We start from the raw sequence: 25017 nt of genomic DNA, 5'->3' as shown, positions 1-25017 counted from the left end.
AAAAATACCCCAACGTTTAAGTTATTACTTTTGTAACTATATTACTTTAAAATCAAACATTTAATCCACCAAGACATATAAGACACATGGGCAACATAAACCATTAATCTATTTCCTTTCAATCTCTACTGGGTTTATACATTCAATATTTTAGACAAATAAACCACCAGTACTGGTTAAAATCAAATGCATGCAAATTAATTTTCAAAGTAAAAATAACTCACAAGATATAACCAAATTCTCTATTTAATTAAACAATACTTTGGTTTAGCATTTAATTTCTATTTTATTAACATTTTCAGAGAGTGGAAACAGAGCCCAAATAGGTCTGTTTTTAAAAGCCTTAAAATTCATTTAACAGAATTGCTATAATTCATACATTTGTATTAAAATAAAAATCACCAAAAAAAACCCCAAACCTACAATTGTTCTACGTACCCACAAGCCTTATTACATTCAGCGTAGTGTTTGTTAGGATAGGTGCATTCACTTTATTGAGGTTATAATCTGACCTCTTTCTGCTCCTCAGAGTTTCTCGAGAAACACTTTAAAGAAAAGAAAACAAAATACATCAAATGTCACTCCCTATTATATTCAATGACATTCAAATTTAGTAGAAAAGATACCCTTCCTCCCCCCTTCTTTCTCATAACAAGATGTCTTCCAGTGCAGTTTATTCTAACATTTAAAGAGAGAAGCCTGGCCTAACTTACATAAAATTGTGCTAGAGAAATGTTTCTGAGTTGTAGTCCAAGGCCTAGGTTCTGCATCCCTCTGGCTGGCCTCAGTAACTCATTTTAACTCCTCTGACTCAAGTTGGCAGCTTAGGAAGTAAAGGAAATGAAAAAACGCAAGCCACAACAAAACAGGGGTAGCCCAGTAAGCTACAGCTTAAAAAAAGGCTATCTGGAAATGGAAACGATTTTGAGGAAGATGAAACTTAAAAAGCATTTAATTTTTCATAAATTGCAGTCTTGCAAGAAGCAGGGAGTTGGAATCTATGATCATTATGGATCCTTCTAATTTGAGATATTCTATGATTCTCTACGAGAAACCTATGCCAGCTACCATACCTCAAAACTATATTCTTCTAAAAATTCAGAATGGTTCAATTTCACAGCACAAAGCACAATGACTGTGATAGTTTCTAATAAGTTTTTTTATTGATATCCCCATCACTTCTTTGAAACGAAGCAGTCTGTGTAATGTACCTTATGAAACCATGCTAACACATTTTATCCAAAAGAGCTATTTTGTAAAAAAAAACATTCCCCTGCTTTGACCCAAGTGACAGCTTTCTAGTTCTCTTGTAATCCTCTAAATAGAGATGATGTCAGTCTTCTTCACAAAATCTGAATGGATACCTAAGTAGTACAGTGCCCTAGACAGAAATTTGTCTATCTTGGCTAGTTAGAAAGCGCCACATATAGATTCTTTTAAAGCCTACATATTTGGCTTTTGTTTATATGACTACATAGAAAAAAAATATGTATATATATACGCACATATTAATCAAAATAGAATACGTATATTTATGCATATATATGTATGTGTGTGAATATTCTTAAAGAAGAAAATAATTTTAAATTCCTAATGACTGCCATCCAGCTGTAGATTTTTTTTTTAATTTGTAAAAGTTTACTGTTGCACTGAAAAGCAGAAGCCCAAGCCTCAAACCTATTTGTCTGCAAACAACTGCTTTTGACACAACAAAATTACATGTATATGCAACAGCAGCTGTAGAAGAACCTTCAGTTACCTTCTAATTCTTGCTAATCAGTTTTGCACTGCCTGCTTCACAGAGCCTTTTATCCTCCTTCAAAATCCTGCTTTCCAAAGTTTCTTTCTGCAATAATGATGAGCAGTTTAATATTCCTCCCCATTCCGGAGATCTAAGTGCTAAGCCTTTCTAACTGTGCAGGTAGCATAAAGATCATTTGATTATTATTCCATTGTCACAGGTTATAGATTAAACAGAAATTGAACTAATTAAAGTACTGAGGTGAAAAGCATGTAAATGAGGCCAAAGACTTACAGTCTACTTACCTTTTCACAGGGGCATCTCCCGTCTGCTCATCTACATAATCTCTTTTCAACTCTTCAGGTACATCACTGTCGCTATCATACTCTTGATATGCACTTTTTTCTTGTTCATCTGATTCATACTGTTAGCAAAAAAAAAAAAAATTATTTTCATTATTTTCAATATGAGACACATTGGCAACATAAACCATTAATCTTTGGGTCTTGCTTGTAATTATTTCTGTGTGCTGGTTCTTGGTTTTATTTTTAAATGTACACAATCCTTTATCTAACTAAAGGCACAAGATCCTGATACTTTAAATATTTATCTAATTATCAGTGAAACAATTCCTCTTCAATGGAAGAAAACCTCATTCACCATTTGCTTCATTTGTCACAACAGCCACAAATTATTCCAGAAAAACCCTATGAAAAACGAATGTGTAGACAAATTAACCATGTATACCTGCCTTAAGACAAGCTTTCTTATACTGAGGAACATCTAATGCTAATTCCATCTTTTGAAAATAAGAAGTTCACTCAAGTAGTAACAAACAACTACTGCCTGTAAACATTTAGCTGCATTTCTAATGTTTTTTTAAACTCTTCAACTGTTGAATTACTTTCCAAAGATGGCAAGGGAATAATTTTCAGTTGAAGGATGGAAGGTTTAAGCCTAACATGTGATGTCTGGAAAAAATGAGTAACACAGCCTACAGCATATATAATACAAGATTTCCATGGTAGACATGTATTATTATTACTATGGTGTGAGTTATATGGATAAATACTATTCACAAATACAGATAATAATTGCTTTTTATAATTATGAAACCACACATATTAAAAGTGTAAAATTATGCTTATTTTTTTTAAATACCTGAAATTTGCAATCTTATTTCACTCCAATTAAAAGATTAAAAGAAAACAAATACTTGACACTTTGTAATAACAATTCTTCTTCCTGAACACCTACACAGCTAACACAACATTAAACATATCCATCAGGCTCCAGAATACACTTACACTTCAAGAGAGATCACAGTACCTTACTGCATTTACTGCTCTGAAACCATTTTATCCACGGAATCAATTATGACACATACAACAAAGATAGTCTGGTTTCAGGATTCTTAAGAGATGGCAGGGTTTTAAAGGTTACGACTGCTCTCCAGAGAAGAAAACCCAGTCTCTCAATTGTCCAAAATACACTAAGAAATATATTTTTTCAGTCATGCATGGCAATTCCTGGCCCAGCTCGAAGTTATGGAGGCTTTTAAAGCCTAGCACCATGAAAGCACTATATTAGAAAAGCAAGAAGCCCACAGTACAAATTCAAAGCAAACACAGCTCAGATGGAAAAAATAATGTAGTATGAAATGCAGACTAAAAAGAAATGTCCTGATCATAAGTATTCACAGGCAAAATTTCTGCCTCATGAACATTTCAGACAAAGGAAAGCTATAATGAAAGCAGCTCAATTTACTTAAAAAATGTGCTGAGTTCCTGCTTGATTAAGAACAAAGAAAGTTATAGTTTAACTAACTTGGCTGGAAGAGTAGCAAGGAGAACTACCACTAATTATTATGCATTAATATATAATAAATGACATGCCAATTCAATTAAATTCCAGTGATAGTAAAAAGAGGAATTGACTACAAATTGTTAATTACAATGCTTTTTGACATAAGAATATGACGGTTGACATCAGCTGTCTTAACATCATAGATAAAATGTTTTGAGAATTTTTTTTTACATGGAAAAATACCTTATTAAGTCCCCTCAACCAAATGTTGAAAAAAAAATGAGCTTGAAAAGTTATTTAATGAGATTAAAATATCTGCATTTTGAAGTATGCACTAAGTAATTCACAACTATTAAACCATAACCTCAACCTGAAGAGACCTTATAAATCCCTTTAAATATGCACAGTCTGCAGTAAAATTTCACAGCGCTAAAAGGTATTCAGATACCTTGCAGTGATAATCAGTTCACAAGATGTTCAGGCAATTGGCCCAAACAAACCCATAGGCCAGTGGTAAGATTCATCAGAGTTGGAAAGTGTTACCAAACTAAGTTAACTGTATTGCAACAAAGATATTTCAGGGAGCTACAGAAAAGAGACACAAAGCATCTCACTGAAGCTCAAGATACAGAGCAGAGGTGACTGGATCCTGAGGACTGTTTTCAGTTGTCCAGAACTGCAACAACTAAGCAGTTAAAAAGACTTCAAAATTTTCAAAAGAAATCCTGACAGTTCTTACCATCTTACAGACCATATGACAGAAAAATCAACTGCTTATATCCCGCTTATATGCTATTTCCTGAAATATCTGGAAACATGTCTGCAGTCGCTGGAAACAAAATTTTGCAAACTCCATCTGACATATTTTCAAGTGTTAGAATGTGCCTCCACCTTAACTGGTCAGTCAAGAATGTGAAACATAAAACCTCTGTAGAAAGTTTATCCCCAGTTACCTAAGGAAGTTATTTCTAAGTAAAGGACAACCAAATGTGTGACTTTTTTTTTTCTTTCTTTTTTTCAAATAAGAGTTCTTTCCAGGTGTGGACCAGCCAGTAACAGAGGGAGGAGATGAAAAATGTGAAAAGGAAAGGTAGCATGGTTACCTGGAGACTATATTCACTTGGTCACAAGAAACCCTGGTTCTAATACCAGGCAGGTTAGGCGTCCTGTACAACACTGACAAGTCAATTAACCTACCCTGTGCCTCACTTCAAAAGGGTATTACTAATATCAGCCTGCTTGGCAGCAGTGAGACACTTTGGGCTGACTAAAGCCAACTAAACAGCATCTCCAACATGCACACCAGCATTTGCTACTTAATTGTTTCATCAAATCGTTTCACAGATATAGAATCAAAAGTTTAGTGCAGAGCTTTGTGTCATTTAAATTCTACTTGAGAAACAGATTCTGAAGGGGAAAATGTTATAACTGGAAAGAATGAAGCAGCTCTGTTTAACTTGTGTGCAAAATTTTCATATACCATATGAGTGTGAAGATAAAAATTCTTCAACATATCTACAGTAAGAAATGGAAGACAATTCTAGCCTTCTACACGTGTGAGTATACTGCCTACATGTCACTGAACAAAAATGTGAGGACAGGGTATGCATTCATTTGCAAGCAGTGACCTGCAAGGAATCAGTGGAGATTGAAATCATGTTTCAACAATCATTCTTTTTTATTCTTGAAATATTATCCAGTCTGAGCAGCTCCAAATAATATAATCTTTGGAAAATAATTTCACACCTTCCTAATTATTCTATATGCAAATGGTGGCAAGAAATATCCTGCAGTTTTTGAGATGTATTTCTCCATTCACAGTGTGGGTCATGATGGCTCTATACATCTGTTATTTGCTTCAGACTCAAATCTTCAGAAGAAAAAAAAAACCCAAATTTAAGTAAATTTTCTAGTCCTTTTTTCTTCACAAAAATGTTTTTAAAAGCAAAACTACTCAGAAGCACACAAAAAAAAATGGAAATTAACTCATCAAGTGGAGGGAAGTTTAATTTTGAAAACCTCAAAAGTACTATTGATAGTATCATTAATCCTTATTTCATTAAGGACCATTTAGCACATACCTACCAAACAGTTGCTCAGATTCCCCAAAAGCTTCATTTCTGAGTGTGTTTCTGCAAAATACCATGTAATTCTGCAGTTTTCAGTATGCCCTGAAGTGTATTCATCTTCGCTTAATACGGTTATTTGAAGTCTGTGTATCAGTCTAACAGCAACAATCATGGAACTTTTCTCAGTTTACTGATACAAAAAGGCAGGACATATACTCTTGACAGGGGAAGAACTATCACCAGGAAACCAGCTTTCCAGCAGCTTCCTTTAAGCAAAATGCAACAATATTTTATGCCAATCAACTGTATTTTTCCTTCAAGTGACACAGTAGAAAGAAGACTGCACATCACACTCAGGTGTGTGAGATACCGATCAATCAAGCTGCTTCCCAACTGAAGCTCCACAGAGAAAGCAAGAAAAACAAAGGTGAAAACCAGAAAGCCATTAGTGTGATGGCTGGGTTAACTAACCTCAACAACCTTATCACAAAAGGAAAGCCCACAAAAACATTATTAATCAAAAGGAATTATTCATCAAAAACTTTACCAATAATATGCTACTGTAGCATTTAAGACAATGGTCAGTGTTTTACATTAAAACACATTTCACCACTGCTAGATTTGGCTGGAAGTCTGAATTAAAAAAAAAAGAAAAAGAAAAAAAAACTTACACAAAGTAATTGTTCAGTTTTATAGCAGACAACACCATAAGCAAGTGAGTAGATCCTACTGTAAAGAAAGGGTCCTAAGCATTTAAACTACAATTAAAAACTGCCTAACAAACATCAGTCCATGGCAAATCATGTAGGTGTAAACAAATATAACAGAAGGAGCAACGCACAATGATTCTCTCCTAAGCCAGAAAGGCAGTCCTAAAATGACAAAATCACTTCCACAAACTTAAACCCATGGAAGAATACTGATATAAGTGGAACTTGCCTTATTAGCCTTTAGCAACACTTGACTTCAGTGCAAAAAGAATACTGATCCACTGCAAAACAAACTACACTTTGAACAGGAAACCTGGGTTTCTGGTATTTTTAAAAGCAAAAGAACCTACATAATTACAGGAATAAAGTGGCTTGCGATTTTGCACATTATTACAGTTAACTGATCCTTGTCCTAAGGCATTTTGCCATCACACAAAATTTATCATTTACTGAGTGCAAGATTTGCTTTTCTGGTTTTGGTTTGTTTTTTTTCCTGAAACACTTCATACCCCATTGGAAGCTAAGACATCTTCCGTCTCATCATCCTTGCTGTCAGCCTGAATTTCAAATGGGTTTCCTCCGTTACAGTACTGCTCAAATAACGTTACTGCTGTTGAAATTGCTGAAGCAGGCTGTTTGCTAGGTGACACAGATGGGGAACGTGACTGCTCCATGAACTTAAATTCCTATTAACAGAAATAAAGTACAATTTTAATCACCAACAAGACAGTTGTAGTATTTTTATTACTCCAGTTCCATAAAATCAGAGCATAAAAACAAATTTGTGAGCAACTACTGTGACAGGAAAACTTTCATCCAAAGCTTCCTGTATATTTAAACATGCTTTTCATGCTGGCTCAAGTTAACCTTGAAACTGGCAACCTTACGCCGCTCACCTTTCTAATTTTAGCAGGTTTTGGCTATCACATGCAATATATCTCCTGCATCTGAATGTATTCACTGTCTAAAACAAGGTGAAAACCCCAATTAAGTGGGGTTTTATTTCACAAAAATTAGGATATAAAACAAGACTTAAATTCTATTCAAAAACGTATTCTTTACACAAGTTACCTTGTAATTTACTAAAGCTGAATTTGTTTTCCAAATATTTTAGTTTTACAAAGTTCTTTTCAAAATATATTATTTCTCAAACCCATTGCTCATGAAGTTAGTGATGACTGGGTAAGTGCAGAGGGACTTGAAAATATACAGACTGAACACGTAAGGTATGATTTTAGATACCTTTTTTTCTAAAAACCTTGACTTCTCTCAGTTGAGGTACCATTTTTATCTATTAAACTCTAGCTATTGATCTTCATAAATGGCAAAATGTATGCTATCATTTATCTAAAGGTTTAAAAATCAAAATGTATAGAGCTAAAAGGGCTGCAGTGTAGCTTTCTGTTTGTTTAAATGAGTATTGCTTTCCGCCATTTTCTGCTGCTCCTGTCCCTTGAACAGTATGTATAGAATCATAGAATCAACTAGGTTAGAAAAAACGTTTAAGATTATCAAGTCCAACCATTACCTCAGCACTGCCAAGACCATCACTAAACCACACCATTGAGGGCCTTTTCTACACAGACTTTGAACACTTCCAGGGACAGTGATTCCACCACTTTCCTGGGCAGCCTAACACCTGATCACCCCTTCAGTGAAGAATTGTTTCCTTTTATGCAGTCTAAGCCTTCCCTGGCACAGCTTGAGGCTGCTACCTCTTGTCCCATCACTTGTCACCTGGGAGAAGAGACCAGCCACGTGGATGGATTTATAATCACATTTATATATTAAAAATATTATTTCTTTTGATTCTGGATGCTACTAAAGGTCCTCCTTCCTTTTCCCTCCTTATTATTACTGCCCTGGTAGCCTCTTACTTTTTCAATTAACTCTACAGAAGCTGTAAGTTATCTTTTGCTTGAGATTGCTCAGCTATACCCATCTTTGCACTTTAGTGATAGATTCAATCATAGGCACCCACATTTCATTTGGCAAAACAAGTGGAATTCACCCACCATGTGCTAAACTTCACAAAAATCAGTTTACAACAGCAGGTGAACACACAAATAACTTGCTTTCAGTTGCACTTCACCACAGGAGAATTAACTTTTTTTTCCTTTCCAAATGAGCCAGTGTGACTCATGTTTCCAGAAACAGATGCCAAAATTGGTACAAGCTAGTGAGCATTTGTGACTAGTTTTAGGTATTCATCTTTTTGCATCTTACGCTCAGATAAATAATTCAGAAATGGAAAACTGACATAATAACAGCACATTAAAACATGAAAAATAAAGGGTAACATTATGCTTACAACTCCAGCATCTTCTGTAAATTTATACCTGCCTGAAACTATGCCATTTGAATCTTAAGTTTCCAACACCGTGAAGTGAAATATAGGCAGTTTTGGCAGCTGTTAAAAACATTTGCACAGGGGTTCATGGATCTTACTACTTCTCAGAACACCCAGACTCTTAGCTATTAATAATTTTTGTGTTATTCATAGAACGTACATGAAGTTGCAGAATACTAAAGCTTGATTTAACAGGACAAAGTTCCCAGGTCTCATTCTCCAAAAACATTCTTAATTCTTCAAGACGGGTTCTGAAATACAACAAATTAACACTCTTAATTGACAGCAAGAGTAATAAAGGAAGTAGACAATTATTTAACTTATTCCGTGAAAAACACCTTCAAAGAAGATGTTCTGTATAACAAGTCATACTTGAAAACAGGTATTTAACTCATTCTTTCAACTGACAGACCACCTAAAATCTGTGGCTACTAATACAGGGTATATTTTATGACACCTCTGGAGAAATTCTCTAAGAATGCCAATCTCCAAAATTTGGAAACAAACTTTTTTGTCAAACAGTTTAAGAATATAGAGGAACATCTATGATTTTATGCAGTAATACTGGACTTTTTTTCTTCAGTGAATACTGTAGAAAACAATATAACATATATAAACACCCTGTTAACAGTACAAAAGCTTCTGTGAGCCCACTCAAGACACATGCTTCTTTTCAAACACACTGAAGTCAACAGGTAGCAAAGGGAAGTAAAAAGAACTGATGTTCTACAGACATCTCAACTTTTCAGAGAAGAAGGAAGTTAAATGGCTATTAATCTCCTAAGCTATATTATTCTTTATAGCTTAACTTTACCTTGGTGCTAATATAGAAAAGATATCAGAGAACCATAATCAAGCTATTGCATCTCTCCATGGTTTCTGTTATGTTTTTATTAGAAAAGCCACCTTTCAGACATAAACAGAAATACCTTTAATAAAGAAAATTGTTTTGCATATAAGCAGGAACTCATAGGTAAAGACAGCAATGAGTGCTTATTGAGGTCATATTGTTGTATCTTTTTTTCTTAATATATGGTATATTTTATTGCTTAATAAGTAGCAGTCTAAATTATGCACTGGGTTTCCAATTAGGCAGTAAAATAGTCTAGAAATACCCCTATTTTAATAACAAACTACAATCAGCACTGCAACTAAAATCTTCTTGCATCAAAGAGATGAGTATTGTGTTGAATTATGACCACAGTTTGCTGTTTATTAAAATTTACCAGTTAAATGCAAACATACCTCAAGTGTTATTTTCAAGGCACTGAATACATGTAGTTGCAGATTTCACAATAAAGCCAACAATAACAACAGATAGCAATGCTGTGAAAATCACTGATATAGACTAAAGATTAGAGAAAGACTGAAGAGAAAGAATTTTAGAAAATGAAGTATTTAAAAGCCAGAGAGTGCCATTTTTTTATCATTTCAAAGCTGAATTCAAGGGTCTGACAAAGTACTTGAACAAACGATCTTCATTTTCACGAGCATACAAGTCTAGAAAGCGGCACACATAGAAGGTCTGACGCATTCATTCGTTCTCTTAAAAAACTTTGGTGATCAGACACACCTGTTTACAAATGCACCAGCACAAAAAGTAAACTGCATTCCAAAAATTGCCTATTGATGTTCTCCGCAAAAAGCCCATTCTAATTGTACAAAGTAATGAATTTTTACCCAAAAAAGGCTTCATGTATGCTCTAGTACTGTACTCTCCTCAATGCTTTCTGAATGACATAACCAGTTCCTTCAAATGCTATCTCTAAGTTAGCAGTTCTCTAAAACACCACACACTGAATCACAGAATTGTTTAGGCTGGAAAATACCTTTAAGATCATAGAGTCCAACCATTACCTTGACCATTGTCAAGTCCACCCCTAAACCATGTCCCTAAATGAAACATCTGTGTGTCTTTTAAATACCTCCAGGATGGCGACTCATGTCAAATTACACAATCAAAGAACTGACTACTCCTGGGCTCTGAGCATTTCCGCTCTAGGTAGCTTTTATGTATTAATGAATCTTTAAAAGCACTAGCTTTCCCCCTCCCCACCAGCCCCAATTAAATACACAGGGGAACTGAGAGCCACATTAGCTTGATCTGAAAATGCAAGATGCTTAAAGCTTTTATGCAAATCAGCCTAAGGGATATAGCTGGGAGAGAGGGGTTTTGTATTTTCCCTTCTGATGATAAAAACATCAGCCAATTAATCTTTACAATAACCACACTGCATAAAATACACAAAATGCATTAAAATCTTCCCATAATCTGAACCATATAAATACATATTTCCTTTTCTTTTCACAAGATTGCAATAAATATTACTTTAATAAAACCACAAATTATTAAAAAAATATTATTTCTATATATATTCCATCAATGTTCTTTAACCTTTATTTTTCTCAAAGATAATTCAGAAAATTAGTCTATGATTCCCTAAGCAAAACCGTGATGGTCAAAACAATATTTACTTAACCAAATAAAGTGTTACATAGTAACACTTTATAACCAGAGAAGGGCCACAAGGATGATCAGGGGACTGGAGCACCTCCCATATGAAGACAGGCTGAGAAAGTTAGGGCTGTTCAGCCTGAAGAAGAGAAGGCTGCGTGGAGACCTCATAGCAGCCTTCCAGTATCTGAAAGGGGGCTATAGAGATGCTGGTCAGGGACTATTCATTAGGGACTATAGTGATAGGACAAGGGGTAACGGGTTGAAACTTAAACAGCAGAGGTTTAGATTGAATCTAAGGAAGAAATTCTTTACTGTTAGGGTGATGAGGTACTGGAATGGGTTGCCCAGGGAAGCTGTGAATGCTCCATCCCTGGCAGTGTTCAAGGCCAGGTTGGATGAAGCCTTGGGTGATACGGTTTAGTGTGAGGTGTCCCTGCCCATGGTAGAGGGATTGGAACTAGATGATCTTAAGGTCCTTTCCAACCTTAACTATTCTAAGATTAGCTTGTTATATGTAATGGTATAGAAAAACTAGGAACAATTTTGGTAGGAAGTATGGACTTCAGAGCATTCATCCTCAGGATCCCAGGAGACAGCTTAAGAGGCAGCCTGAAAAAATACTAATATTTTACATAAGAAGATTTTCATTTTTATCTGGCTTACCTGCTGCAGAACTAGAGTTTTCCACAACCACAGTGGAAGCAAAAGCTTCTCCACCCTCTCTCCTTTTTCCAGATTCAGAGCCCTGTTCTCATCATGAAACATTCTACAATCTGCTAACCTCAGTGCAGGAACATTATGCAGTGGAATTACTTTGGGAAGTATTGAAAATTAAAACCAACAAGAAAAAAGATGCCATTAGATTCATTCAGTGCACACTTAGTAGTCTCACCTGTGATATGTTTTGAAATAGTTAACACTTTGTTTTCTGATAGATTCTTGCAAAACTTCAGACTTACTGCCACAAAATTCTTCTCCAACTTGCATCAGCCTGTAATAATAAAACAAAGTTTAGAAATGTTTATTTATTAATACTGCTGTTCCAATGTGAATTACAAGTCTCAATCTTTACCGTGAGCATAAATCTCTCTCCTTAGAAGCAGAGCACCAGTGTTAAGTTGCAAACAGTTCATTCATTCCACAAAAGTCCATGTCTCATTTGCCTCCAACTCCTACCATAATGTCCCATACACACAAAGAGCCACAAGCAAAATAAACATCTTTTGAGATCCCATTATGCTGGGAAAGCTGTACAGCTCACAATCTGAATTCATCATTTTATTATCAAAACCGAAGGTTATAATACTGTACAGGTTAACAGTACTATAGTATTTTATTGCTCATGACAGAACTCCTTTTGAAAGCTTTTAGCACCATCAAAACTGTCAAATCCGTACAACATTGAAATCATATCACACTTAAGCACTACTTGAGCAGCAAAGCAACCTATGTTACTCCTCCCAAAGACATCCTCATAAACTCCCATATAAAGAAGTGCTCTTAAAACTATCAGTAAATGTGAACAAAATTGGCTTCAGAATTTAAATATCTGTCTTAATTAACTGTGCTGACTTATCAGAGTTCAAGTTTGTGCACACGTATTAAGCACTCTTATGACCACATCAGTATACCTGCTGATAACATCAAGTACAAATATGAAGTCATCATATTTGAAGTTAGACAGATCTGTTCCCAGAAGGTAAGTTTTCACTTTCAGTTGAACATCCTACAAAACACAAGCAAGTTTTTGCATACTTAATACACTAAAGACAAAAGGTGAAGGCTCAGATGCCTGGTTTATCAGCACTTTTTCATTTGTTTGCACTTCTTGACATTTAGAGTAGAATTGTATTTTTCTGTAACATAAAAGACTTCTCATTGACCTTCTAAAATACTATTATTAAATGTTTCTTTAACACTCTGAACGAGCTCAATCCTAAAGGCTTTGTTTTCATTGCAAAAACAGAGCTCTAGATTACAATTCAGCCATGTTTACAGCTTTTTCATTATACATTTGGGGTCTCATTGAACATCAAACTGATCTAGCAGTCAGAGAAGGAATACTGTGAAACCAGGCAGGTTCACAAGACTTCAGGTTCTCCACAGCTATGGTTATACCAGAAACATAAAACAGTATGACTGTGCTAGCAGAGAAAAGCCCATTAGGAGAAAATAGATTGTGAGGCAGCAAGCAGGTTGGGAGAAGTGGAATCAGGCTGAAAATTCTGTTACTATGTTTTGGCATCCTGACTGAGTTTGTAAGCATAGAGACTAAGTAGTAACTGAGCCATGGAAATCATATTTCCATTGTTTTGATATATTTAGCTCAAATCAAATCACATAAAAATAAAAATCCCTGCACAGGTTTCTTTAAGAAATCGGTATAAATATAATTGTATATTTACATAAATATATTTATTTGTATGTTATATATTAATATATATTTATAAGTAATATATATATGTTATAAAGACAACTGTATATGGGGGAGGCAGGGACGTAAATATTATGGGGGGAAAAGGGAGACAGGGACTAAAAAAAAACCCAAGAAACCCCAAAGTATACCTGCCATATTCGTGAAAGCCCATGTTCCAATTTCTTTTTTACATAGCTGCGGTCAAAACTGTTCTCTTCTGTTCCAACCACATTACCACCATCTGAAACTGAAGGTAAAGGGTATTGCAGATATTTCCAAAAGCTTTGAAATGTATCCTACTTTTCTACCCCTAATGAAACTTCTGCCTTAGCTATTATCGTATCATCCATTATGAAAAAATCCAGGAGAGCTGCAATGCCTTACATTTTTGAAAGGAAATAAATAAAGCAAATATAATAGTACATGCAAATGCGGACCAGAAGAGCTTCTGACTGCTTTTATGTAAATGAGATAGCCCACTTAATTAAAAAAAAAGAAGAGAGCAACAGATAATGGCATTTCAAACACAAAAGATAAAAATGCGGAAGTGAGCACTGCTCATCCTCTACAAGATTCTCTAAGATATTCTACCTTTGTAGACAAGAATCATGAAACTGAAAATTTCAGAAGGAAGATTTTTAACTTTCTGCCCCAGTAATTTCTGTCTGCAACAGGAAGAAAAATACTGAAACCCTTCCCATGAGTTATGCAAACAACATAGTATGCGCTTTTCTTTTTGTACCCCTCTCATACTAATCTGTGCTTATGCACGAAATAATGTCAATCATATTTTTTACTCCTCCCAATTATTTACTTCCAAAGCCTTCATTCCCACAGTGGTGAACCACTTTCCAAGCAAGCACTATAATGCATGGTAAATTTCTATATGTGGCCCTTTCTCTCCCCATGGAGGAAATACTTTTTATTTTCATTTAAAAAAAAAGAGAAGGTAACATTTCTACATGTAGTTTGTGACCATACAGTCGTGGTTACACTCGCAGTCTGTCATGGCCCATTGTCACATAATTTGCTTCACAGCCAATGACTGACCACAGGAGAGCTCTGTCTTACCCAGACTATACTTACAAACTTACCCCATTATAAGAAAACTGCTGTTTTTGTCAAGAAGAAAAACTATGCACATCCTTTAAAGTCCAAACCACCTAGTGATTTCATACGAAAGATAAAGATTCACATAAAATATTACACCAGAATATTACAAATCATACAGTCCTCCTTCCACGCTACCATTCAAGTGGTTGCTGAAGAATCAAGAATGTCCTTAGAATCCCAGCACTGCCATGCAGCTCAGACCTGTCTTTCCATCTCTTCTGCAACCTTCAGCTAGTTTTCAGCACTTCAGAGGACCACTCACTCCCTTGTTCCTAGCCCATCTGGTCTCATCTCTCTACCACACATATGCTCCCAATTCAAACCCATCTCTTTCCCTTACTCCTGATTTCAAAATTTCCTCTCAAAACCTTCCCTGAGGCCCAGGCTATCATTTTGCACACATGTGAGGAAGTCTCCCCACAGCTGCCTGCGAGTCACAGAAACAGACAGTACAAAGCCCAGATACTCCAGGAACCCAGAGAGGGGCTTGGAGATAACTAAATAAACAAATAAATTAAAGCAGTTGCTAATGATGTCATGAGAAAAACAGTCCCTATCTATAATTTGGGCCCATCTGGAGAGAAAAAAGGCATGTCTAACATTCTTGGCTTAGGTTGCTTTTAACCTGTTGGCTTCATGACCAGGTAGGTGCATCAGTGCTACAATGCACACAGGAAAGTAAAAGAAAGAAAGAGTAATCCTCAGTGACTGGCAGTAGTGTCTTGGTCAAACCTAACTTGTGGAACACATTATTGGGGGGGGGGGGGAGAAGGGGAGGGGAGAGAGGTGGGGAAATCTTCCTAGCATTAACAAGGAATTCAGAGGCAATACAAGGCCATGGACCAAACTGCCTGAGAGGGATTAGATGCAGCTTATATCCAGGGAGACAGCACAAAGGCTGTGAAACACATTCCGCTGTTAAATCTGTGTGATGCTGACAGATGGTTCAGGTGCATCTCCAGAAGCTTTTCTTTCATGAGCCGATCTCATCAATGCAGGGACAGGATTTTACATGGTCACTCAAAAGTAGCAAGGGCAAAATTGTCACCTGCAAACTGAATCCCTGTAACAACAGTGTTCCTTAGATGTTAATGTGGTACCAGGATCACTGTGAGAGCCAACCCAGGCTGACCTTTGCAGTTGTTGATGACTAAGCTTCATATTTTTTTCCAGAAAGCCTCCTGGCTTTCCTCAGAGACAGCAGCAATTTTTCATGTTATTGTAGTTTAAATCCTAGCCAGCAACTAAGTACCAGGCAGCTGCTCGCTTATTCTTTCCCCCTTTACCTCCAACCCCCATCCCTGGTGGAGAAATGGCAAAAGGTGTAATTATAAATATTCCCTCTAGATGGCCCTCGAAGTACAGAGGTGACAATGCTGAGCACACATTCCAAATCAGTTTCGAGACCAATGATTCTATCGTAACATTAAACCAGTACTATACAGAACAACGAAATTATAACCTTGTTCCCCTGCTCACTGGCAGAGCACGAGAAACTGAGAAGTCCCTGATCAAGGTAAGCATTACTTAGCAACAACTAAAACATCGGTGTGTTATCAGCATTGCTCTCTGACCAAAGCCAAAATAGCACTGCACAGTCCACTGGAAAGAAAAATAACTTCTAATTTTGCTATCTACTAAGGAAAACCCCAGAACCATAAAGAAGTCCATTTGACAGGGCCAAATTTTTTTTGTTAACAACACAAGTGCATTATCAAAAGCTATTTATCATGGCATATTAAACAAAATATAAACAGAAGTAATAATTCAACTAGAGAAACACTAAGCAGATTTGTATCTTTTCTCTGACTGTACAAGTAAACAAAACCAGCTATCTCTTTAGGAGTTTCTGCCACCTCTTCTCTTCTGTACTTCTGCAGAGTGAAGCCAAGCCTAAACAAGTCACCTAAACCTTTGAACTATTCTCAAGATAAAGACCATAGCCCTTGTCTTCATGAACTGCCATTTATGAAGGAATGGTTGGAGAGAATCATATGGATGCTAGTGCTCAATAAAGATCAATGCACTATTGTCTCCTGGTGCTTCTGGTTTACGGCCAGTCACACTAAGAGGTCTTGTTTCCAGTCTTTGAATGAGCTGCACTGATTTCACCAGTGCAAACATAAGAATTTAGGATAATTTCCTTGAAAATCAGGCTGAAAAATACGGATTAGGTAGCAAAAGAGATAAATACTCATAATTTCACATAAAAATAAGAAGTTATTCTTCTGGATGCCTAATTTAAATACATTAATGTTTCAGGTTTCTCAGTATTTCTTCAAAAGTCGTAAAGGCAGCCTTCAGCCATAACAAAAGGGTTTTGTTTAATCCTAACTAGGCAGAGATTAAAAAAAAAAAAAGAAAAAAGAAATCGATCAAATCACTGTCCTCTACCTTCTTCATTCTTTGAACACCAAGCAGGTCTCCAGAGAATTTATGCAGTATTAGAAATTGAATGTTTCCAAAATTAAAAGTGTTGAAATGAAATTTACATCTTGCATAATTTTCTTCTTGCTTCTTGTTGTATATATTACAGCTATTGCAGCTGTTACAAACTTCTACCACTACGATTACACTTGTGAAATCAGAAGCTTAAAAGCTATAGAGATCATTTTACTGCTCAGTTTCAGCTCTTCTGTTAAGTTAGTGTCTGAAGAGTGCATGTGAATTACATTAACATCACAGTAAATTTTATGGTATGTGAAAATCCGGCTGAACCAGACAGGGCCTCACACAAACCAAAGCGACTTCTAAGTTCACTTTGCTTTAAGCAGGGAAGACCAAATGACCTGTACAGGTCCTTGAAAACTCATTTTTTAATTTGATTCTACACTACAAACAGAAGCAATGCTTTGACCATGACCAACAGTGCGATGGAAGATGTTACAGTAAACCATTTATTTTCATGGATGAAAATACATACCACAGTAATTTGCTGCTTTAGATACAAATGCCAAAATCACACTAAGTAGCAGCTCATTACATGCAACATAGAATTAATTTCATGCTATGGAGTTGATACTTTTAGTTCATTAATTTTATCCTCATTATGACAAAACAAGTCCTACACATGAACACTTAATTTTACCTTCCCACCAACATATTAGAGCAATTAGTTGAATTATTATTGATGATTCATAAAATTATCAATTAATTTCACTGTGATTTACTGCTACTCTGTTATAACATTTCAGCAAACTAATCTCATTAGTATTTCCTGTCTCATGAAAGGTACTAAAATCTGTCTCATGCTTTAAAAATTTCTAGGATTACATTTATATCTAGTTACCTGTCTCTATTTAGTTTATTCCAAATAAGAGGTTTTTTTATCCCAGAATACCAGTATACACTATATCTGAAAGAACAACTGCAAATTCTGAACTCAAATCTAGGGGGAAAGAAAAACCAAACCAGAACACAAATAAGCAGAATATTTAACAATATAAATCAGGCACACCCCTTTCCTCAGACATGGAGAAGAGCAATTATGTAAAGTACATTTTAACATCTGTAACGGGCATTAATAATCACAAATACACAACACACAATCTAGATGAAGTGCAACCTCCTTTTCTTAATCCATGCAGGATTTCTTTTGGATAAGCTTCACTGCTAAAATAGAAAGAGCTATCTAACTCACATCTAGGCTTCTCACTTCTACAGCTGGGTTTGTGCCCTAAGGTCAGGAGTCCCTTGCCCCATTTAAGGTCCTATGGTGCTAACATTAACTGGCACAATGAGAGAAAAATACTAGGGTTTAATTCAGGGAACAATTTTAGTATAATCTTTGGAACTGCATCCATGTTTCCTTCTGAGATACCTGCCTTTCTATGGGAATTCTGCTCTTCGGCTTTAAAAAGCTATTAAATTGATAAATATAAAGTAAGACTTCCATGTACAGGTTTAATAATTATTGCAGCATAAGCAACGACTTTTAGAAAAAACAGACATCTGTCATATATTTATAGTCCCTCTGAAATTAAATTATACTTGTGAAATTCCCTTTTGTGTGCTTTATCATAGCTGAGGCATTTGAAAAAATGATTCAGTAGCTCAAATATATTCTGGGTGTATATTACAGCTAAGCCACATCTCCAGAAACTTTAAAAATGAGTGACAGAAGATTTATTTTGTTAGTAGTAAACGTACTAAAACATGCTGGTATGCATTTAAAAAGCAGTGCATTTAAAACTACCCATGTGTCTGAACTTTATTAGGCTTAATGGTTCCTTTAAATGACTTTGCAGTGAAAATTATTTTCCTTCTTCAGGATTTCACAAGTAACCAGACCAAAGGGACCTATTTTTAAAATTACATCTGGAGCTGAGCAAGTAGTCTGCTGATAATGTTTTCATGCAATAAACTCTTTATGATACCTGCCTTATTTTGCACATACAAAGATCACAACATTGAGAATGAAATGCAATTACCTGAAATTATTTTAAATTTAAAAATAAATATTACTGAGAATGAGCAATCCACCCAAAACCTCGGAATCATCCTTCATATGGTGCATCTTAAAATCAAATATTTCCACTCTGAATTTTAATTCTGATATACGTACAAAAAGCTTCATCTGAAATAACAGTTTCAACAAATCCACTTTTTTTTTTTTTAAGATTGCACACAATATGGGAAGGACACTGAAGAAAATACCTTTATTGATTTTTCAAATTTAAAGTAGGAAGACAACATCAATGAACATAAATTACATTCTTTTTAAGACTGAAACTCTGTAATAAATCTGATTGTGAAAGAAATGTTGGATTTCAACACACTGTAGGAAGTACAGTGTTCCAAGATCTATTCTTCTATTTCCAATTGTTTTCCCTTTTTTATTATCTTTTCCCCTTTCTTCTTATCACTAACATAAAGGGTACAAGTTTTGTGCAAATCAGGCAAGGATGAATAACTTCAGCAGCAATCCCATAGCCTTCACCCTTTGGCAGAAACCTCCTTTTCAAGAAGAAAGCAGCAAACCTATCTGATTCAAATAAATGGGAGTTTTGCATAAATCTTAATACCATAAATTTTACACTCTGCTCTCTGCCAGCCACAAGCATCTTGGGTTAGTGGGGAAATAAAATCTTCAGACATTTTATATTAATCTAAAGTAGGTTCAGCAAAATGTACTGAAGAGGACTTCAGCAGACAACAATAGAAGGTTTTGTACTCCTGTCCTAAAAATGTCAATCTGAACAACAATAATAAAAAAATCAAAATTATACTCTAAGATGAAATATTTGCCTTTTCCTGTAAGGGTATCAAGGAAATTGTGACAACAACTTACAATGAATTCACTAAAAATCCTGTGATCCCTAAAAATCACAACAATGGATTTACAACAGATTAATTTCCTGTTTTTTCAGTTACCTTTCCTAGTACACAGTCCTTTACCCTAATCTACTAAGCTTCATATACAGTGAAAACTTCAACATTGATCAAAAAAACTGAAATTTCACTTTCATTCTATATTAAAGGGAAAAAATCCTCAGATTTTGTAGTCATCTACCACACCTGACTTCCACTCAACAATCAGTAGTGTTTAAAATAAAACTGTTTATATCTGCGATAATGCCACATACATATATTCAGAAAAAAAAATTACCTTACACTGAAGACTACAAAAATCCAGCGAGTATTTAAGTCCTTACTGCACATTATAGGCAATAATGTGGAGGGCACTGAGTCAAGACCACAAAGGTACTGACACACAAATTAATAACTCAAGACAAGAAAAGTTATTTCAATTATTTTAAATTTCACCTCCAGAACAGTTTCTTACCAGATGACACAGCTGCTACCTCATCTTGGTCATGACTCTCATGCCACTGCATCGTTCGGTAGTAACTGAGCATGACTTCCCAGAGGGCTTTACAGAGATCAGCAAGACACGGAATGTAGCTATCTGATGTAATATGCTACAGAAAAACAAAATAATGTTGTGAAACTTAACAACTGTATTCTTGCTTTAAAAATGAAAAACAAAACAAAACAAAAAACACAACAAAAACTGCCATATTCATGCAGCTGAGGTGCCTGACATATCAGTTTCCTTTTCAACAGTACTTCAGAGCTGATGAATGCCTGATTTTAGTCAACTGATAAAATGCTTTCTAAAAGTGCAAAGTTTATTTCTTAGCAACTTTTTTTCTCTCTCTCTTTTTTCTTTTCCAATAGGCCTACATGGTAACCACATCTTAAATTTATGGAACAGCAAGGCAGACACAGAAGTAACACCACACTGTCTAATGATGAGCACCTCTTACTATCAAAGAGGAATGTAGCCACCCCTGTGACATGCAGACACTGCATCAGTTCCATGGTATATATCCTTGTACTTCAGTAGTACATAGCAGCCATCCTGCCTGGTGCCTCATTGGATTGAATGCTGTATAAATAATTCAGCTTTAAAATAAACAAACCTATTTACATGGCAGCTGTCCTACCTCCCCAATCCACCCTGCTCCAAAGAGCCAAATGTAATTTAAGATATTCATCAGATATCAGATAGATAGCTATGCAGTAGAAATATCTGATGAGCTTGTCAGGTAAAGGGATGAATTTGAGAAAGGGTTTTGCTGAATGAAGAAAAGACCATAAAATATATTGCTTATCTGAGTGGCAATGGTAAGTCACCCTCATCTCACCTGCTGTCAAGAATCACAGCCTCACAGTTTATAAACAAGGGCAAAGTCCAGCTGCACAAATGTGATTTCAATTACATTATTATTTAAAGGTTCTTAGAGAAGTCTGGAACTTCAAACTAACACTGTAGTAGAAAACAGTTCTTAATTTCCCACTGCTACTTCAGCACCCACATTTGACTTCTGCAAGGCTAGTTAGCTTTTACCATGCAGTACTACTAGCTAATCCAAAAATGAATATCCAAAATGATATGAAAGCTTTGGCATTAGAGTTACAACAAAACTCTATAAAAACAGTAACAACTTCTGCAACAGTGATGTCCACATAGCCACCAAAACTATCAACCACAGATTCTCTGGAGAGCAAACCCTAATCAAAGCAATCAGTTCTCTCTGAACTGCATCCTCATCCAATGATGTTACCTGCGGTGTTCTAAACACTGAATGTCCTTCCTGAGCAACAAACTGCAATAAAACTTTAGTAAGCTTGACTTACATTTGTTGGAGAATAACATTAGACTGGGGAGACTTCTTTGCAAATGCAGACGCATCACTTACATCCCTCCTATTTTTTGGCTTTCAGGTTAAAAAAAAATATAAACTGCATGCCTTTATTTTCTATTTAATCATGTTATCCGGCTCTCTAAGCTTAAATAATGATCCTGTCAGTAGCATATACCACCCAAGCCATATTCTCCTACACTCTGCTTATAATTAAGAACTCAAAAAACCTATTCTTCAGCATTAATAGATGTCACTAGTAAAGTCTCTGGGGGCTGCATATTAATATGCCTTTTCAGTTTGCTTGCCCTTTTTTTTTAATGAATCATTACTATGGCTCTGTTCCCTACCAAATCAAAACTGCCTTAGGAATATAAATCAGACACCCTGGACAAATTAACAAAAACAGAAAAAAGGTCAAGTTGTTGGTACAGAAAAGTAACAATTGAGAACACTACTTTTTTCTAACACACCCTCTAATTAGAGAGTTGATATACATTAGAGACTGCATTTTTGAGACATCTTAACCTCAGGTACAACAGATCTTTGCTGACAATGGAACAGAATAGGATAATAAGTTTAGCATTTAAACAGTAAGTTGTCCTGCCATTATAACTGCTGTTTCAACAATTTTCTCTGCCAACTCATCAGGCAATGTTGCTCTAACTGTATTTCAAGGGTTTAGTAGGTATAAAATCAAACTTTGGTTGTGCGGATCACTATACTTGAAGAGACATACTGCCTTCCAAGTAGCCAAAATGAAAGGATTGCTTGGTATTTACCAAGTTATTTCCATTTAGGCTAAGGAAATAATTGAATTTCTCTGAACATAATTTAGAAGAAAGAAAATCAAAACTTGAAGATGAAGCAGCTGAAATCTCCCCTGCTCTAGAGTATTCAAAAAGTGAAAGGATGCAAGAGTTATAGCATGGCATGCTGCTAGGAAGAGAAATCCTCAACAAGAAAAGAGTGACTTAGAGTGCACAGGCACATAACCTACATAAATACCAGAGAATTACTGAAAATATTATTCTTAAAAAAACCACCAAAACACACACACACAAAAGAAACCTCACCACATTATTAGAAAATGAAGTAGCTGACTTCCAGAAAAGAAACAAACAAAAAAATAAACCAAAGAAAAACTCACTATATTGCTCCAGAAAAATAGAAAAGAGCTGAATGATTTCAATAGAATACCTAGCAAGGCCACAGTTCTGGATTTCCGAAGGGCCAACTTTGGCCTCTTCAATCAACTGCTAAGGGAAGTCCCATGGGAAAGGGTACTAGGTCGTAAAGGGGCTCAAGATAGTTGGTCAGCACTGAAGGACCACGTCTTCCAAGCTTAGGATCAGAGTGTCCCAATGGGTAGGAAATCAAGTAAGGGAGCTAGGAGACCAGCGTGGTTAAACAAGGAACTGCTGGGCAAACTCGTGGAAAAAGAGAATCTATGGATTATGGAAGGAGGGGCTGGCCACCTGGGAGGAATATAGGACAGTTGTTAGAGGATGTAGGGAGGCAATTAGGACAGCTAAGGCCTCCTTGGAAATTAATCTTGCTAGTCAGGTTAAGGACAATAGAAAAGGCTTCTTCAAATACATAGCAAATAAAACTAACACAAGAGGCAATATAAGCCCACTGCTGAACGAGGTGGGTGCCCTGGAGACAGAGGATATAAAGAAGGCAGAGGTGCTGAATGCCTTCTTTGCCTCTGTCTTTACTCCTGCAGACTCTCCCCAGGGGCCCCAGATTCCTACAGCCCCAGAAGAAGTCAGGACAAAGGAAGTGTTTGCTTTGGTAGATGAGGGTTGGGTTAGGAATCAGCTATGCAATCTGGACATCTATAAATCAATGGGTCCGGATGGAATACACCCACGGGTGCTGAGAGGGCTGGCGGAGGTCACTGCTAGGCCACTCTCCATCATCTTTGGTAAGTCGTGGGATACGGGAGAGGTGCCTGAGGATTGGAGGATGGCAAATGTCACACCAGTCTATAAGAAGGGCAAGAAGGAGGACCCAGGTAATTATAGACCGGTCAGCCTTACCTTCGTCCCTGGAAAGGTGATGGAACAACTTATTCTTGACTCCATCTCTAGGCATATCAAGGATGAGGGCATTATTAAGAACAGCCAAAATGGTTTTACCAGGGGGAAGTCATATTTGACCAACCTTATAGCCTTCTACGAGGAAGTAACTAGGTGGAGGGATGATGGTAGAGCGGTAGATGTGGTTTTTCTTGATTCCAGTAAGGCATTTGATACTGTCTCCCACAGCATCCTCATAGATAAGCTAAGGAAGTGTGGGCTTGATGATCAGGTAGTGAGGGGGATCAAGAACTGGTTGAAAGGAAGAAGGCAGAGTTGTGGTCCATAGAGCAGAATCTAGCTGGAGGCCTGTGACTAGTGGAGTCCCTCAGGGGTCGGTGCTGGGACCAGTGCTGTTTTAATATTTTCATCAACGACCTGGATGAGGGAACTGAGTGTACCCTCAGCAAGTTCGCTGATGACACTAAACTGGCAGGAGTGGCTGACACACCAGAAGGCTGTGTTGCCATTCAGCGAGACCTGGACAGGCTGGAGAGTTGGGCAGGGAGAAACTTGATGAAATTCAACAAGGGCAAGTGTAGAGTCTTGCATCTGGGGAAGAACAACCCCATGTACCAGTACTGGTTGGGGGTTGACCTGTTGGAAAGTAGTGAAGGGGAAAGGGACCTGGGGGTCCTGGTGGATAGGAGGATGACCATGAGCCAGCAATGTGCCCTTGTGGCCAAGAAGGCAAATGGCATCCTAGGGTGCATTAGAAAGGATGTGGTTAGTAGGGCAAGAGGGGTTCTCCTCCCCCTCTACTCTGCCTTGGTGAGGCCCCATATGGAATATTGCATCCAGTTCTGGGCCCCTCAGTTCAGGAAGGACAAGGAATTGCTTGAAAGAGTCCAGCGCAGAGCCATAAAGATGATGAAGGGAGTAGAACACCTCCCTTATGAGGAGAGGCTGAGGTACCTGGGTCTCTTTAGCTTGGAGGAGAGGAGACTGAGGGGTGACCTCATCAGTGTTTACAAATATGTAAAGGGTGGGTGTCAGGATGATGGAGCTGGGCTTTTTTCAGTGATATCCAGTGATAGGACAAGGGGCAATGGGTGTAAACTGGAGCATAGGAGGTTCCACGTTAACATCAGGAAGAACTTCTTTACTGTAAGAGTGACAGAG

The 25017-nt window shown here is 36.7% G+C and overlaps 1 protein-coding gene across 1 annotated transcript in view; it reads right to left on the bottom strand.

The window, feature by feature from the left end:
- The window catches only part of VPS50 (VPS50 subunit of EARP/GARPII complex), an 84432-nt gene that overhangs the window by 32787 nt on the left and 26628 nt on the right, over positions 1–25017 (bottom strand). The window contains exons 13-20 of the mRNA XM_005152924.3: positions 20449–20584; positions 13700–13797; positions 12766–12860; positions 12027–12125; positions 8837–8927; positions 6836–7012; positions 2047–2165; positions 439–545 (exon numbers count right to left, since the gene is read on the bottom strand). Of these exons, the coding sequence (XP_005152981.1) occupies positions 439–545; positions 2047–2165; positions 6836–7012; positions 8837–8927; positions 12027–12125; positions 12766–12860; positions 13700–13797; positions 20449–20584 (922 nt within the window). The remainder of the gene's footprint in view (positions 1–438; positions 546–2046; positions 2166–6835; positions 7013–8836; positions 8928–12026; positions 12126–12765; positions 12861–13699; positions 13798–20448; positions 20585–25017) is intronic.

The sequence above is a fragment of the Melopsittacus undulatus genome, chromosome 1 (assembly GCF_012275295.1).
Source record: "Melopsittacus undulatus isolate bMelUnd1 chromosome 1, bMelUnd1.mat.Z, whole genome shotgun sequence".
Lineage (NCBI taxonomy): Eukaryota > Metazoa > Chordata > Aves > Psittaciformes > Psittaculidae > Melopsittacus > Melopsittacus undulatus.
This window is presented reverse-complemented; position numbering and strand designations above follow the sequence as displayed.